The sequence below is a fragment of the Cydia strobilella genome, chromosome 6 (genome assembly GCF_947568885.1).
Source record: "Cydia strobilella chromosome 6, ilCydStro3.1, whole genome shotgun sequence".
In the NCBI taxonomy this organism is placed as follows: Eukaryota; Metazoa; Arthropoda; class Insecta; order Lepidoptera; family Tortricidae; genus Cydia; species Cydia strobilella.
In genome coordinates, this window is record NC_086046.1 from 1,290,106 (window position 1) to 1,306,871 (window position 16,766).

General features: G+C 37.8%; 3 protein-coding genes across 4 annotated transcripts in view; 2 read left to right on the forward strand and 1 right to left on the reverse strand.

The window, feature by feature from the left end:
* Positions 1–1,558, forward strand: part of LOC134741959 (ankyrin repeat domain-containing protein 29) — a 65,653-nt gene extending 64,095 nt beyond the window's left edge. For both annotated transcript variants that reach the window (XM_063674857.1, XM_063674856.1), the window contains one exon: positions 680–1,558. In XM_063674857.1, the coding sequence (XP_063530927.1) occupies positions 680–859 (180 nt within the window). In that variant the 3' untranslated portion in view covers positions 860–1,558. The remainder of the gene's footprint in view (positions 1–679) is intronic.
* LOC134741956 (lymphokine-activated killer T-cell-originated protein kinase homolog) lies at positions 1,542–13,753 on the reverse strand. The gene is made up of 6 exons (XM_063674852.1): positions 13,517–13,753; positions 12,875–13,170; positions 12,164–12,359; positions 11,207–11,328; positions 10,029–10,098; positions 1,542–7,344 (listed from the first exon to the last, which is right to left on the reverse strand). The coding sequence occupies exons 1-6, from the start codon at positions 13,617–13,619 to the stop codon at positions 7,196–7,198; spliced, it is 936 nt and encodes a 311-aa protein (XP_063530922.1). The 5' UTR covers positions 13,620–13,753; the 3' UTR covers positions 1,542–7,195.
* A 2,821-nt stretch (positions 13,754–16,574) lies between these two features.
* LOC134741941 (uncharacterized) overlaps positions 16,575–16,766 on the forward strand; it is a 29,236-nt gene continuing 29,044 nt past the window's right edge. Inside the window, exon 1 of the mRNA XM_063674825.1 lies at positions 16,575–16,678. Within this exon, the coding sequence (XP_063530895.1) occupies positions 16,650–16,678 (29 nt within the window). The 5' untranslated portion in view covers positions 16,575–16,649. The remainder of the gene's footprint in view (positions 16,679–16,766) is intronic.

Consider the following 16,766-nt stretch of genomic DNA (forward strand, 5'->3'; position numbering starts at 1 on the left):
TCCTTAGACTGTATCCATCTATTACGGAGTTATATCTATCTTTGGAAACAGTCAACGTCCTCTATACGAGAGTAGGCCAAAACTAGTGGCGCCATCTGATCGAGAATCAAATTTTCGTGATTTTCGAGGCACGTTTTTTCCTTAGACCGTATCCATCTATTACGGAGTTATATCTAGATTTGGTACGGAACCCTTTGTGTGCGAGTCCGACTCGCACTTGGCCAGTTTTTTTTCCTTTGTATATGATATTTATATAATTTATGGAAACAATAGTGTCAACAGAGTCTAACAGAGACCCGCTTTTTTTTTTTTTTTTTTCTTGATGGACTTGAGGGCGGTGTTGCCCGTAGCCAATGTCACGTAAAAGGGTAGGAACAAAATAAATGCTCTTAGAGCACGACGCTGTTCGGTGGTTGTTGTAGTTGTCTCGTAAAACCGATAGCTGGATTTTACGAGAAGCACGTGGACTACCGGCCGTTGACTCCAAAATGGTGGTTAAACACGCTTTGAGATTAATTCTCCATTCACTGCACACTACCACATTAGATTATTATATAATAAAGCTATCGATATTACACTTTAAACAATATTAATGAGCAAAAAACAAAGGAATTAATCACGAGGCTACTATCAAGATGGCGTTCGAACCGGAAGTCAGAGACCCGCTTTATTATTCCAGAACGGTCAGTCCGCGCTGCACGGCGCCGCCATGTTCGGGCAGCTCTCCTGCGTCAGACTCCTCGCGCGCCGCGCCGACCCGCGCCTGCGCAACGCGGCCGGGCTCACCCCACTACACGCGGCCGTAGCGGCGAGGAAGAACGATGTAGCCGCGTATTTGAAGAGGCTGGAGGGCTCGTAGCGGTCGAGTTAAAATGATAATGTAACGTCTTGTCAGGAAGACGAAAGTGGAGGACCCGCGCGAGATCGCCTTTTAATCAGGGGTCGGAAACCGGTATTTGCTCCATACAAAAATACCGGTATTATTACGTTCTTTTGTTTATAATTTCATTTTTAATGGGACGTTTTAATAATGCAAAATTGTTTCCTAAATACACGATTCAGTCCTACGTAATGAGCATAAAAAAAATCAAAATATTGGGCTATTTCGGGGTTTTTAAAAAATACCGGTTCCGAGCCCTGCTTTTAATACAGACGTAGTCCTCATTTTCCACTCTGGATATTAACATTATTGAAAATATTTTGACACTTGTGTGTTGTGTACCTACATGCCGAAACATGTAAGTACACTTGGCAGCTTGGTACATAATTATGTACACGATTTTTGTTTTTCTGTGTGCTTATGGCCCATTATTATATGTATTTTTAAAAACTAGTTGACAAAATTCCTGATAAGACTCGTTACACGTAGGTACAGTCGCCATCAGATATATCGGAGCGGCCAAGGTGCTCAAAAATATCTGAACACGCACTATAACGCTTTCACAATAGAGGCGTGTTCAGATATTTGTGAGCGCTTTGGCCGCTCCGATATATCTGATGGCGACTGTACTGAGAGAAAAAGTTGAATTAAAACGAAAGGATCTGTTATATAAATCTCATATATTCATAACGCATCGCAAAATATAACTATTTTGTATTCGTATACACCACTAACCGTAGATATAGTCATAACCTAGCTTTACGCCCGCCTTATGCATACATACCTCACATTTACTAATGTACAGTCGCGATCAGATATATCGAAGCGGCCGAGGTGCTCACAAATATCTAAACACACCTCTATTCTCTAGGCGTTAGAGTGCATGTTCAAATATTTGTGAGCACCTCGGCTGCTCCGATATATCTGATGGCGACTGTACATCAGGGGCCCGTTTCTCAAAAGCTTGTAACTTGTAATACAAGCGGATGTCACTTTTTGACAGCTTTAGTTAGGGACTTCCACTTGTATTACAAGCTACAAGCTTTTGAGAAACTGGCTACTGTTCTTAGTTCACTATATTAAAATTAATCACTAATCTACAAAATATATATGACAATTCCATTCTAAAATACGGTACAGTCAGCATGAAATAGATAGGAACGACCAAAGTGGCCAAATACATCGGAACACATTATATGGTACGTTACAATATGTGACGTTTTTAACTAAAAGATACCACATTGTCGCTAGTCGATAAGGTTCATTTCAAATTAAAGCTATATGGAAATAGCGCCTTATTGACAACCTGCAATAAGTACCCTTTTGGTTGGGAATGGCACATATTTGTCAATTTTGGCTGTCACTATCTATTTGATGGCTTATACAAATGCGAAATGTCGATTCTCATTAAATACTAAGCAAAATCCAACGTTACATAAATTTCTGAACAAATTACTTCAAGACCTCGATTTTGGACTTGTTGGAGTTATATAAATAAATAAATAAATATTATAGGACATTCTTACACAGATTGACTAAGTCCCACGGTAAGCCCAAGGAGGCTTGTGTTATGGGTACTCAGACAACGATATATATAATATTTAATACTTAAATACATAGAAAACACCCATGACTCAGGAACAAATATCTGTGCTCATCACACAAATAAATGCCCTTACCGGGATTCGAACCCAGGACCATCGGCTTCACAGGCAGGGTCACTACCCACTAGGCCAGACCGGTCTATATATATATGCTTTATAAATAAAATAAATATGTACAGTAACAGTTATCTCATGCGAGAGCTTACAAAGTCAATTTTGAATTATGAATAAATGAAAAATGTATGTTTCTAACCCTTACATTATATAGTTTTAATTTTTTCTGTCGATTATGCCTTAAAAATGCAATTATGAGTACTTTTTATTTGTTAGAAATTATTAGTATTTAATTTCAAACATCAAGGCTTTACTTCAGAAGTGATCAATGATCATTTTATTTTAAATTTTAAGTACACATTATTACTTTAAGTTTAAGTGTATTTAGACTCTTTTGAGTTAATTGGTGCTGTTTTAATCTTAAGTGAAACATACAAGTACACTTATTTATAATTTAATACTAGTCAACCATGCATGAGCAATTAGCCTCATGCATGAAGTTTATATTTGAACGAAATATGTTTTATTCGGATGTTTGTTACCGTTATATCATGTTACAAATGCATTTCCGTTTTTAAATTACCATTTAATTACTTAAAATTATAAATAAAAAGTACAAAAATTTGCCCGCGAAAAGCTAGCGAGCGAAACGCTCGAAACGCCACGTGACGTCACGCGTTCGACAGATTAGTGTCATTAGTAGCAAACGTCAGTTGGGCCGCCCAACGTGTGACGTCATCACGCTCTGTCGAATTCGCGCCAAAAATTATGAGCGTTTCAATCGCTCAAATATTTTCAACATTTTAAATATTTTTTAATAAAATAATGTTAAAGTTTACAAAAGTATTTTTATCATTTCCGGTGTTATGAATGTATTATGAATCCAAAAATAAAAATAAATTCATGCATGGAGCTTATTGCTAACATATAATTAGAACTTCTATTTTAATCGAAAATTGTGCCATTTTCAGCCAAAAGGGTACTTATCGTCACTTGTCAGTAAGGCGCTATTTCCATATAGCTTCAATTAGAAATCAACCTTATCAACAAGCGACAATGTGGTACCTTTGGTTGAAAACGTCACAATTATTTATGTTATCAAGCATCAAGCACAAGGTTTTTAAGAACCAAACCAAAAGACATTTTTTCTAAATAAGCAAAAGTAGCAAATCAAGAATAAGCATATTTTCGAATCACATACCGAAAAACTTGGCAATGGTTCTGCAACAAGTACATATAGGTACTACAAAATCTTATTGTGAAAGGTGTATTTTCTAGAAGTAAAGGCACATGCGATTTTTCAATAATTGGGTTTCACGTTTTACGTTAAAACTATATTTTATCATGTACATGCACATTTGCTACATATAATACACAAAACTGGAAAAGCATGATAAAAACAAGTAAATATGGGGCATTTTCTATGAAAAGGGACCTTATTGTCGATGTCGCTTACGCCATTTTAAACGATCCTTCGATAAAAATACAATGCCGCGCGACTCTGTGCGGCGTAAGCGCCATCGACAATAAGGTCCCTTTTCATAGAAAATGCCCCATATTTGCCGCGTTCCATGCTTCATGTGCATAAGGACCTCTGATGTCAAGCCACATTTGTTTTTATCTTTTATCCTTTTATCCTTTATTTTTTTATATTTTATTGTTATTCTTCTAACCGCCGTCCTAACCATCAATTTTTCATAAATTAGTTTTAAGGGTTGTATATAATATGAAAACGCGTATTTTAACCGCTCAATGGTAATTAAGTGTTGTTTGTATTGTATTTAATCGAAATTTCGTTATTAAACGCACGAATGTTAATTAATATGATCGCATAATCGAATTCAGCACGAAATTCTAACATACCTGGGTCAAATATTTTCGTTGTGTTGTTTCTGACCCACTGTCACGCTTCTATTTTTGTCTTTTATCAAATAAATAAAAAAGTTGAGTGCTTACATGCCTTTCTACCAGTAGATTATAATTATCTTGAGAAAAATTAAAACTAAATTTCACCCCATACATAAAGCTCCACTTACATTTTTTTGGGAAAAAAAACTACAACGAAAAATTTTTTGACCCAGTACCTAATGTAAGTCTCAACATTGTTCTGTGAAATTTCAGTCAAGTCAATATTTAAAATCTTTGTAAAGAATCTCGATCTTAAATAGATAAGATACAAGGTTGATATTACACAATGCATTATATTTTAACTTAGAAATAATAACTTCACTTCGAGAACTGCATTATATTTTATACATATTATAAAGTACTCAAAAAATGAAATAGAAATTTCCAATGTGAAATATTATGCATTTGTCTCATTTCCATAGCAATATGAAATATAACATGTTAATTAGGGTCTTTATTGTTTCCCATATAGTTTTAAGTCATATTGTTTGTCCACATTATCGTTAGTCATAATTTGTTTTTTCTCAGAAACGCGTAATTTATCAGGATTGCCATAAAACAAACCTAACCTATCTATAGGATAACCTAAGGAAAATGTTGAAAACTTAACGGTTTTAGAATTATAACTAATGATAATATGTGTCGTTCTCAAGTAAAAGGTACCACATTGTCGCTTACCACAATGACGTTCTGACAGGTTACACGCAAGCAAATTTCACCCTTATGGTAAGCGACAATGTGGTACCTTTTACTTGAGAACGACACATATGGCAATCATTACATTACGACTTTCAATAATTATGTCAAACTAAGGAGTGTGTTAATTACTATCAGTTTAGTTACAATGACTGAGTGTAGGTATATAAGGTTGAAGGTTAAATAGTTGTTAAATTTGTATTTATGTTACGGAAATATAGTTGTTTTCCATATTTGATGTTTGTTTTATTACAACGTTTTGACAATTATTTTTTTGGAAACCTAATAATACCATAGAGTAACTTATACTAGAGCGGTACTGTCATAGTAAATTTTGTAACCCCAGTAAATTCACTGCCATCTGTCGACACACTTTAAAACTAAAAATAAATATTTATAAAAATACGATAAAATAAAATTTATTTAAATATGGATAAATGATCTTTTTATTTGCATTAATTATTTTTATATGATTTTGACCCATGTTCTTTCACTGGTATGCGTTAAAATTATAAATAACAAACGAAACAGTCAACGCCCTCTATACGAGAGTAGGCCAAAACTAGTGGCGCCATCTGATCGAGAATCAAATTTTCGTGATTTTCGAGGCACGTTTTTTCCTTAGACTGTATCCATCTATTACGGAGTTATTATCTATCTTTGATAATACTGATAGATTTAAAAATAGAATGTTTGCTCCATTGTTTATAATACAGGAAGTAATAAACATGTTTTCAAGCAAAAAGTACCACATTGTCGTTAACCATAAGGATGAAATTTGATTGTATCTTTAAACGAATAACCTGTCAAAGCGCCAGAATGGCACTTTTTCAACGATACATATGACAGTTTGGCGGCAAATTATATACATCAATGAAATTTTGTATAAAACTAGAACAGAAGATACTAAAAATGAGGGTCCTACCAAAATTTAGGGGTCCTACCGGGCAGGGGGGTACCCCCAACGTACAACTTAAAAAAAAAGTTTCATTCATGTATATAATTTGCCGCCAAACGGTCATATGTGCCATTTTCAACCAAAAGGGTACTTATTGTCGCTTGTCAGTATGGCGCTATTTCCATATAGCTTCAATTAGAAATCAACCTTATTACCAAGCGACAATGTGGTACCTTTTGGTTGAAAACGTCACATATTTACTCTCTTTACCTGTATTAAGTGTCGATTGTTTGTGTAGCGACGTTTTACAAAAAATTGGTTTTCCGATGGTTGAGCCAGGCCTACGGAACTCGCCGCGCTAGCTCGGATTTATACCTACGACTCGCTTCCCGCCGGCGGGACTCAAGCTAGCCAGTTGGTTGCCACACGCGCTCACGTCACCGCGCGCTTTGCCAAAAAATGTCTTCGTCACGAACAAATAACACAGCTTGTCGTGTAGATGGACGCATAGTTTTTTCGTCTTTCGGCGGATGAGGAAAAGTAAGTAGACATTCTCTATATAGGTACATACACCTACTGTTATAATTTTTACGATCGTTACAAGCTACGTAGGTACTATTAAATTGTTTTAAAGATGTAGGTAATGTTATTACGGCTAGATATCTATCTAAGACACCTAAGTATTTGAAAGAAGCGTCGGCAACCCTAGCGTTGTGTCGGCGAGCGCGGTGCGGGGAGCGGCGCGTTGAAGGTCACTCCATTGTATTTTTGTGTAGGTATCAAAACGGTAGGTATTTGCGTTTTCTTTGAGAGATAAATATCTGTTCGAAAGAACTATAATATAATCTGTGGTTGAACTTACAGCTGTTACACTCTGTGAGACAGGATTTCAGATATATGTTGAATTATTAGTACATATCGAGTAGGGTCATTGCGCTAGTTTTCGTCCACTTGACGAAATTTGAATATTAACCTACATTCCTCCACAAATTTGGACTTATTGCAATCTTCAATGTCTAAACAATATATCTATCTAAATAAACATGATATTTCGCAAACAGCAAATTAAAAATGAAATATTTGTTAATCCGTCAAGTGGACGAAAATTAGAGCATGGACGGAAACTAGCGCATAGACCCTATATAATGAACGATTTCATACGTTGAGCATAGCTTGTGCCGCATCGGCGAGATGTTTCCCGCTGGGTCGTCGCTCGGGCTCGCATTCTGTGCACGCGTGGAACACGCCGAGGGGCTCCGCGTATACAGATACTTCGATGTTGGCCGGGATCGGTGGACGGGTGCCTGAAATTAATGTTGCTCTGAGAAATGTGCACTCAACGCAGGTGGCGCTGCGATCGGTTCTAGTTTCAAGTAGTTCAAATTACAATATTTAATACCAAAGATAGATATAACTCCGTAATAGATGGATATAGTCTAAGGAAAAAATGTGCCTCGAAAATCACGAAAATTTGATTCTCGATCAGATGGCGCCACTAGCTTTGGCCTACTCTCGTATAGAGGGCGTTGACGGTTTCGTTTGTTATTTAACAATTTTAACGCATATCAGTGAAAGAACATGGATCAAAATCATATAAAAAGAATTAATGAAAGTGAAAAAATCATTTATCCATATTTAAATACATTTTATCGTTTTTTATAAATCTACATTTTGAGTTTTAAAGTGTGTCGATAGACGGCACTGAATTTACTGTGATTACAACTATTTATTTTATTTTATTTTATTTTTATTTGAAAATATGTTACATGACTTTACAGAAATCCAATGCGCCATGAAACTTAAAATTAACATTAAACAAACAGGTTATTAAAAATAACAATCAGGTACAAACAGATATTTACAAATAACACAATTACAAATAACTATTACTAATTAAACTTTCACGGATGTAGGCCTCGCATCCATCACCTCACAGAATCTCAGGCATTCATTTCTCACAGACGCCCATCGCCACGCAAACAGGTCGCACTCGGGTGCTGATGCCAAGAGAGCATTCAACTGTGTGAGGGCACATGGCACGGAGCAGCGGAGAGTTGAGGCGCGACACGGTGCGTCTCTCCGGCAAAGCGTCGCCGCGGTCTGAGGGCTATCCTGGGGATGTCCGGTACATGTAGTCGCACGAGTCGACTCACCAGTTCTGGGCAGTCTGAATCACCGCGCAGGGTCCGACACGCAAACGTCAATAAGCTAAGGTTACGTCTCACCTCCAAAGAGTTGTAACCTAAGGCCCCAAGGAGATACTTCGTCGGATAGAGAAACGGGTAATAGCCAAGCATTTTCTTGTATAAAAACCTTAAAAAGGCTTTTTGTACATTTTCAAGAAGCAAACTGTAGGTAGATTCGTAGGGATGCCAAACGATCGATGATGTCTCAAGCTTGCTTCTTACTAGCGCATTATAGACAAGCCTGATCGCAACAGGATCGTTAAATTGACGAAGGTTGCGTACAACGAAGCCCAGTCTTCGAAAGCAGTCGCTAGCAAGCGTCGAGATATGCTCGTGGAAAGTAAGCCGCGTATCGAAGACCACACCCAGATCTTTAATAGAGCACACGCGGTTTATAGGCTCGGATCCCAGCACATATTGTGCATGCAACGGCATATGAGCACGGCTGAAAGTGCAGACGCAACATTTAGCCGGGTTGAACAGCAACTTGTTTTCGGTGCTCCAGAGAAAAACCGAGTCGATGTCCCTTTGTAACGACTCACAGTCAGTACTCTGCTCCACTCCATATACCAACTTAAGGTCATCTGCATATAGGAGACACTGAGCCGATTGAAGGACTGACCTGAGGTCGTTTATCATGATCCCAAATAAGAAAGGACCTAATATGGAGCCTTGACTGACCCCAGACCGGGTATGATAAGGGGCCGAGACGAAGCATCCATGCTTGACATACTGCTGCCGATCGCGTAGATAACTAGCGAAGAATGACAACAATGCGGGAGAAAAGCCAATCCGATCCAGTTTCGCCAACAACACATCGTTATCCACGCGATCGAAAGCCTTACTGAAATCAAAATAAAGGACATCGACTTGGATACCTCTATCCAGGTGCTCAGATATGCTATCAGCCAAAATTAATAGGTTGGTGTTAACCGAGCGACTATGTCTGAATCCATGTTGTGCGTCACATAAAAATGGCTTTACCTGTGCGCATAGAGTTCGGTGGACTATTGACTCGAAGAGCTTGGCCAGAGTGGAAAGGACGGCAATGGGCCTATAGTTTTCCACGATTGTGGCGTCATTTGCATTTGGTATAGGTCTCACCCTCGAGAGTTTCCAGCGAAGAGGGTATGACCCAGTACAAAGTGCCAAATTAAAGATGAAGTGTAAAGGGACTTTAAGGTAATCTAGACTATGACAGTACACTACACACACTCACAACTACAACTACACACACTCACACTCGCACTCACACACGCACGCACGCACGCACGCACGCACGCACGCACGCACGCACGCACGCACGCACGCACGCACGCACGCACGCACACACACACACACACACACACACACACACACACACACACACACACACACACACACACATTTAATGTAGATAAAATTGTATTAGGTTAACTGGATACATTTCTTTCTGCTTTTGTTAAACTTAATAATACAACTTGTTGCTAACGGAGGAGCGGGGCTTCCTGATACAGGTATAATATACTTAATAGGAAGTCCCAACCTACTACCTTGTAATGTAACATTTTATTAATGTAATAAAATATTTTCATTTTTCAAATGAGCAAACTTTGACTTGATGTTTTCAATCAAAACGTACCACATTGTCGCTTACCATAAGGACGAAAATTGCTTATACGAAAAACCTTTCAGAGCATCCTTATGGCAAGCGACAATCTGGTGCCTTTTGCTTGAAAACAACACAAACGAATCTAGTATCATGAAATCATGAAAATTGAATAGAATTGGAATTTGGAAATTTTAAATTTTAAAGCTCTCACCATATTTATCAGAGAAGTAGTCCTCGCTCATAGACTCCTCCATATCACTTTCCATCTCCACAGTGGTGTCCTGCGAGCATACACTTATTGAAGTACCTATTTTTTTAACTAAAAAAAAACACATCAGGGGCCCATTTCTCGAACGGTATTAGACGAACCACGAACTGTCAAGTCGTATGGTTTACCATGGCAACACACTATTAATATAGTCTGCATCTTCTCAAATGATTTTTTTCGCCAAAGACCTTAATCTGTTAAACAAAAGCCTTTGTTCCTTTTATGCGTGCGTGTGACCGTTGTGTATCAGCGAGTGGCATGCGCTTTAGACTGGATACATCTCTGACAAAGTATCTAATATTTTATTGATTCCATATGTGTAATTGTTTTTTGTAATTTTTGGTTAATTTTATTGCTTTGTAAAAATTGACATGTAAAAGTGCCCCTGTGGCCTATTTGCTGAATAAATGTTTGATGTTTGTTTGACCAACAATGGCCACGCGCTCACCAACAATGGGCACGCGCACGCGCAAAAACAAAGACTGTTGTTTAACAGATTAGGGTCTTTGGCAAAAAAATAATTTAAGAAGGTGCAGACTATAGACGAATAAGATAAAATTGCATTGTAATCAGAATTAAGGAAGTACTCTAAATTTTTATTGACTCGGTTACCAGGTTCATATTCATATTATTTTAGTTTCAATGTTTGAAGTCAAGGGTCCCCGGCAAGCTCGGTTCTCCATACAAACGTAGTTACGCTCTCATTTTAAAACGAGTATCTAGTTTCCTCTGAAACTTTGTACTTACAATAGGGTAAGGTATATCTATGTCTGTAATTAGTTTATGTAGCTCTGAAGCTACATAAACTAATTACAGACATAGATATGAGAGGTATGTCTAGATCTGTAATTAATTTATATAGCTCCAGTTTATAAAACAAACGAAATAGAGCAAAAACAAGTTTTGTATGAAAAACTTAAATTCGCTGTATTTTTTTTACTACGGTATCTGAATACCGTAGTAAAAAAAAATCATTACCTCATGTTTGTGCAAAATTTCATTACAATCCAACACGTAGTTTTAAAATGAGAACGAAATTTGTATGGGAAGTTGAAATTCGGCCGAGCTTACCGGGGACAAATGTATGCAGTGAAGCTAATAAGTGTGTAAAAATTCCTTGCCTGCGTATGCGGAGGGGATAGCGCCATCATCTCCCATATAACTAGCCCCAGCGGCCAGATATCTGTCTTGGAGGTGACTTCTCCGCCGTGGATCACTTCTGGGGCACTCCAGGCTTCGGTGCCTGAAAACAAATTAAAGTTTAGCAAAAATTGTAATGCAGAATTATTTTAAGGAATACCTAAGTCACCACATGTATTTCCATTTTCATCATCATCATCATCATCATCATCATCATTACATTATAAATTGTTAAAGTATGTCAATGGAGTGAATTAATTTCTACTTTCCATATTCCCGCCTCGCACAGCGAAACTGTGGAATAAACAGTCACCTGCAGTATTTCCAGAGTTATACGACATTCAAATCTTCAAGAAAAGTGTATTCCCATATTCATTTACTTTACTTTAAAGGCCGGCAACTCACTTACAACCTCTCAGGTGGGGTACAGTTAGGGTAGCCATATGGAAGAATTAAATGTCCTGATAAAAATCCTGACATCGCCCTAAAAATCCTGACATTTCTTGTAACAGAGATTTGGCGTAGGGGCGTAGCTTTTTATGAGGTTATTCCTAAAATTCCTGACACTTGCCAAGTCCGGCCGCAAAAGGGTAAAAAATCCTGACATGTCCAAACAAATCCTGACATATGGCAACCTAGGTACAGGCGACGATAATTGCTTACCATCAGGCGATTCGTCTACTTATTTGCCTCCTACATTGATGTTCATAAACATAATTATAATAAATATACCAAAATGCACGGAGACAGAAGAAACAGCCTCTCACGTGGTGCTGGAATGCAGCGGAGTGGCCCCATACAGGGCAAAACATCTCGGATCCCCGAGGTTTGATAGGATTCCTCGACAAGCTGGGCTGGCAGGACTAGCCCATCCCCCATGTCACGCAAAATAGGCGCCAGTCGTCGAGTTGCTACAATACAATACAATACAAACATACCAAAATACACAGCCTTCCCTGCTTTCTCCACATCCACCTTCCCATTCTCGTCCAGCGGCAGCGTGACCCCGAAGTCACACAGCTTGCAGATCACAAAGTCCCCGTTGACCAGGATGTTGTAGGACTTCATGTCTCCGTGCAGAATCTGCATCTTGGTGTGCAGGTAGTCTAGGGCGCTGCCAATGTCTAGTGCTACCTGAAATGTTGAAATTTACAAATAATCATTATCTTCCTCGCGTTGTCATGGCATTTTTGCTACGGCTCATGGGAGCCTGGGGTCCGCTTGGCAATTAATCCCAAGAATTGGGGTAGGCACTAGTTTTTACGAAAGCGACTGCCATCTGACCTTCCAACCCAGAGGGGAAACTAGGACTTGTTGGGATTAGTCTGGTTTCCTCACGATGTTTTCCTTCACCGAAATGCAACTGGTAAATATCAAATGATAAGTTCCGAAAAACTCATTGGTACGAGCCGGGGTTTGAACCCGCAACCACCGGATTGCAAGTCGCACGCTCTTACCGCTAGGACACCAGCGCTTCGTAGTATAAAGGGTATAAATTTACAAATAATGTTACCAAGTTTAATGTCAGACGATTCTGTCATCTCCATGAGGTACCTTTTGATAAGGAAAGTGCCATTTGAGTATTTATTAAAATATTTTATAGGCTTAGTTTATATGTAAAAATAATAAAAGCTTATGACACAACATACCTTTAACATCTGCTTCGGACTAAACGGCTCCGCGTCATCGTCAATCCTGTTCTCGATCATATCTCCCAGTGATAAATCACAAGCCTCCATCCCCAGATACAATATCTTATCATTACTGAACGCTCTAAACCCGACTATGTTCGGATGAGACATGCGTTTCAACAGGTCCGCTTCGGCTTGCAGTCTTTCGGAGTAGACTTTGCAAGGTTTGACTCTCTTGTTGATCATTTTGAGCGCCCATGGTGAGCGAATTTGTCCGGCTTTTGGGGAACGGATAAGCTGCATTACATTTACACCTGTAAATTGATATAACACTGGTTTAATTGCGAAAGTCTGACTGTGTAATGTAATCCGTACATGATGGCCTATAGATAAATGCGTAATGCTTTCCACACAGATAACACTTGAGTACCTACTATTTACTGATTGGTCAAGTTACTTTTACTAACTTCTACCATACACAAATTACAAATTAAACTGTACTTCTTTATTGCTTTGGCTTAATGGAAATTTTCTGTAAGTAGTAAATTATTTCATTGCAATTACAAGCTGAACAACAAAAACGGTTCCTTTTATTTTATTTAAATAGCGTTAGCTACTTGCTTTCATTGTTTTTACTAAAGAAATAAAGTTAAAGGTCACCTGTTCCATATCCAAGCCTGCTCAAATACGGCGATGGAGGAATTGTAATTTTTTCGTTCAAATCCGACGCCTTCGCTTTCACTGGTGTTTTGAATTCACTCATCGTTGTCAAATTATACGCACAATATAGGAATAAAATTAATCTATTTTAAAACAAATCTTAAAAACAAGCACAACTTTTGTCTTTTAATTAACTTCAATTTCGTTACTCGTTCGAAATTCAAATTAGATAATAACGCGTCAGAAAAATGAAGTTTCTAAAAGTGTTGCTAGCATTAAATTCTTTTTGAATTGATAATTGATGCCCGATTCGATTAATCGATCTCTCGACGCGACGATGAAAATGACAATAAATAGTGCCAAGTGTTTGTAATATATGGCGGTATTAGCAGCGTAGTTAAAAGTATAGTTGGTCAAGCAAATCTTGTCAGTAGAAAAAAGCGCGAAATTCAAATTTTTTATGGGACATCCCTTCGCGCCTACATTTTTTAAATTTGCCGCCTTTTTCTACTGACAAGATTTGCTTGACCAGCTTTAGTAAACTTTTTTTATCGAAAAGATTTTTTAATATTTTACTGATTATTTTGAAAAATATTGACAACTTCGTACCTTCTGTGTTGTTTGCTTATTTGCTAAAATTATACTTTCTAGTTCTTTACATAGATGGCGATACTAAGATAAGTTTCCTAAATTACTTTCTAATTTCTAATCCTAGATCTAGATTTTAAGACTTCTTACCAACCATAGAGAAATATAAGTAAGGAAAGAGTGGTAACTCCATACATCAGTTATTTTTACTTGTTTTTACTAAAACACAAGTTATTTCGTTGTCGACATCTAACCAATACCAATAACCAACCAACCAATTACCCAACAATACAATAACAATACAATTACAATAATAACCAATTAGCTGAAAATTGTTGAGCATTAAACTCTCCGTTCGTCTCGACATCTATTGTCGAGTAGCAGTACTGATAATTCCGCTACTTGACGCTAGACGTCGACTACGAAAATAATAGTCGTTTTGATAACAAAACTGATGTATGGCCATCCAGTGAGCATTCTACTCGTATGCTTACTATAGTTGGTCAAACCAATTTGTCAGTCAGTAACAACCAGGAAAACTACACTCATCCCTTTCTTTTGGGTGCTAGTACTAGTGTAAAGATAGTATGATTCTCTCTGTCTATGTTTGAAATGAGACAGTCCTTTGACAAACTATAGTTACTTATTTCTTTATGATTATACTGATCCATTTATTAAACTGTAAACAAATGATATACCTACTTGTAAATAAGTAACATGTAATTAGTTTTTCTGAACCATATAATTTGACCGAATCATAAGTACTTTCTTTGATGAGATCAGTCAAGTCTGTAATATGTGCATGTTGTTCTTTAACTTTTATAACATGTCCATTGTTGTGGCATATCCTGTACCTACAAATATAAATCTAAGTTTGCTTAGCCTCTTGTCTCTGTGGCTGTGTGATAAAAATCCTGTAGCAACCTGTAGGGATCGTGCATTAACTGTAGGGGGCAGCACAGCTCTGTTTATTGGCGCGAAGTGTAAATGTCAAGTTTAAGCTTCCAATGTAGCCCACAAGATGGCAAAACCTACAATGCACAAGAAAACGTATGTGAACTGTATAGAGCAGCATTTTATTTAGCGTGAAGTTTCAATGTACACAGTTTATAGTCCCTCCAACACGCACGGGTATTGGGACCGTGCACGATGTCAGCGCTACACAGCGGTTGCAACTATAGGCTTGTATTTTGTCAAAACTATTAAGCGAGAGTAAGTAAATCGTAATAATTTCAGTGAAAACTACTAAACGGATTTTTATGCGGTTTTCACCTATGAATAGAGTGATTCTTGAGGAAGCTTAAGGCGTATAATTTGTTAAGGTTTTGTGTAAATTGGTTGAAATATGACGAAAATAAAACGCTGCCCAACCCGTTTGAGATATAACAAAACAATGTATGGTGAAAAGATTTCTCTTTCATTGCTCTACAAAAAAGTCCGGGATGGTATATGTCTATCTTTTAAGGATAACTTACTATACCCATTCTTATCTTCTACAAAAAGATTTCATAGTATGGTATTTGCAAAGCTATTTACACGGATACAATGTCAATAATTATTAAATTAAATACATTAGTTATATTAAGCATTTCATACAGATTACAATGGTCCCTTACACCATACAATTTAAATGAATATCTCAGGAGTAATCGTAAATTAAAGTTCCATTTCGACCCATATAACTATATAGTATGAAAATGTTAAAGACGCTAATCCGTAGTTGTCAATTTTTACCACCTTATGCGCTGCGATCGTTTTCTTTACCTCTACCATGTACTTCGCACGGTGCCATTTAAGTCTAATTTTGTATAGTTTGAGTTTCCAAAACGTCCCGCTTGGCGCGCTGTTCAATACGAGTACTTATCCCATATGTACTTTACGGTAACGCGTATATCACGTCACTATATCGAATGTTACACAAGAGGTTCTGACCGAGAAGTTTCTGTTTCTTCTTTCTGGACATTTTTAGGGTTCCGTACCCAAAGGGTAAAAACGGGACCCTAAAATGACCAGAAAGAAAAAACAGAAACTTCTCGGTGTATACCCCTTACATTTCATTAAAGTGTCAAAAGGGTCTCTACGTGTTGGCTCCGCGCACGCCTTCCAATCACCATTGTTCCGTGATTAAGGATTAACACTAGAAATAATTTATTCGTAGCAAAACACAGAAGAAAAAATATACAAAAAAAACTAAACAGAAAAAACATGATTATGATGATGTGATCCCTCATTAGGGACATAGGGCTCGCAGAACAATTTTCCATTTGTCGCGATCCTGAGCGGCTACTTCCAGCCAGATAACAGAAAAAACATAGAAAGGTGAAAGTGCCATCAAATGGTCTCATCTCAGCATGATGCTTCCGACTTCCAGCGCTGATCTTCTGATGTTTCCTTAGTCTTTTTTAAAGATTTTCTTATAGGTATTAACATGAATATCAAATCACGTGGATGTCTAATGTCGAATAGGCATAGTCGTGGAAAGCAGCGCGTACGCCGAGCAAGCAAGCAGTGATCGAGAAGGCGCCGCGCCGAGCGGCTGGCGGACATGTATTACGCGCGAACGCAACGATTGAGGTGAGTGATGTGTTACTGAAACGATTTCAGTGTTCGAAAAATATTGTAACGTGTATAATTTTTATTTATAGTAGTAACCAAAGGGTAA